Raw genomic sequence first — 1,545 nt, forward strand, 5'->3', positions numbered from 1 at the left:
ATTCTATTTTGTTGGTAATAGTCAATTTGCAGTGTGCCTTTTGTAATGGGTGATATCTGTTTTGTTGATTCAGTTTGCATTTTGTGTATCTTGTTGCTAATAGTCAAATTGTGTTGGCCCGAAATGGATCTTGACATGTAAAATGAGCGTGAATAATAAACTTGCATAAACAATAACTTGAATGTATGTACAAATCGAATTGAGAGTAGTAAGTGATTACAAATGAAATTACATGATCCTATTTATAGTTTTCTACGGGTACGAGTGAAAGGTTGTGTCTCTTCGTGAAAGGACACGAATCTTGGATGTGTGGTTGAGATTAAACCTTGAAGAGGTGTGATGATTCTTGTCCACTCGATCAACAGTCGCGTCTCCTCCTTGTGTTGCCTTGTACCGATCGGAAATGGTGTGAGGGAGAGGACACACCTTTTCGGTTAATGATGGTAGTTTCCATCTTTCATGTTGTCAACTTTGGTCCTCGTACTTTATAACCGCTAAGTAATAATCTATTCTAACTAAGTATGATGTTAAGAGATTAACCGGTTTCATTCACCCCCTTAATCTCGAACATCCATAAGTTGCTTTAAGTCTTGAATTCCGAGCAGTTCCCTCATTGTAGCAAACTTGATCCTTGCTAGTGCCTTTGTTAGTATATCTGCCCGTTGTAGTTCTCCACTTATGTGTTCCACAGTGATATCTTCGTTTTCCACACATTCTCTTATGAAGTGATAGCGTGTGTCAATGTGCTTGCTTCTTCCATAAAAGACTGGATTTCTCATGAGTGCTATTGCTGAAACATTATCCACTCTGAGTGTTATTTTCTCTTCCTTCCAGCCTGTGATTTCACTTAACAACCTTTTAAGCCATAATGCTTGACATGCTGCTGCTGTGGCTGCCATGAACTCTGATTCACATGATGATAGTGCCACTGTCTGTTGCTTCTGTGTATACCAGGTTATAGGTGATTCTCCAAAGTAGAATACCAGACCAGTTGTTCCTTTTCCTTTGTCTGTATTAACTCCAAAACTACTATCACTATAACCTGTGATCTTATATCCTCCTTGCCTTTTGTAGATGATTCCATGCTCTTTAGTTCCTTTGATGTAACGTAGTATTTGCTTTACTGCTTTCAGGTGTTGTTCTATTGGTTCTTGCATGAATCTACTAAGCAGACTGACTGGATAACATAGATCTGGTCTTGTATGCAATAAGTACCTGAGAGAACCTATCAGGCTTCTGTAATGTGTTGCATCAACTAGATCTCCTTCTTCAGTCTTTGTTAATTGAGTTCCTAGAGTCATGGGAGTCTTTGTGTCATTGCAGGATAACATATCGGCGTCTTTGAGTATCTTGTTGATATATCCAGTCTGCTTGATGCCTATCTGTAACACCCTTAAATTTTCGCTCGTTTATACTAATAAACAACACCATTTTAGTGAAAATATTGATTAAGTACATGACTTTCATTAACGAAGTTCATAAGTAACAAAAACCTTAGTCGACTAATGACTAAGTTAAAGCATTAAAAAAAATGTTCAAAACATG

The 1,545-nt window shown here is 37.6% G+C and overlaps 1 protein-coding gene across 1 annotated transcript; it reads right to left on the minus strand.

Moving 5' to 3' along the window:
• Positions 1-557: 557 nt before the first annotated feature.
• On the minus strand, positions 558-1,301 carry LOC118484005 (secreted RxLR effector protein 161-like). The gene has a single exon (XM_035979856.1). The coding sequence runs from the start codon at positions 1,299-1,301 to the stop codon at positions 558-560; it is 744 nt and encodes a 247-aa protein (XP_035835749.1).
• Positions 1,302-1,545: the final 244 nt, after the last annotated feature.

This window comes from Helianthus annuus, chromosome 11 (genome assembly GCF_002127325.2).
Source record: "Helianthus annuus cultivar XRQ/B chromosome 11, HanXRQr2.0-SUNRISE, whole genome shotgun sequence".
Lineage (NCBI taxonomy): Eukaryota > Viridiplantae > Streptophyta > Magnoliopsida > Asterales > Asteraceae > Helianthus > Helianthus annuus.

Excerpts from the sequence above, each read along its gene's own strand:
- LOC118484005 (XM_035979856.1), bottom strand. The coding sequence starts at position 1,301 with ATGACTCTAGGAACTCAATTAACAAAGACTGAAGAAGGAGATCTAGTT.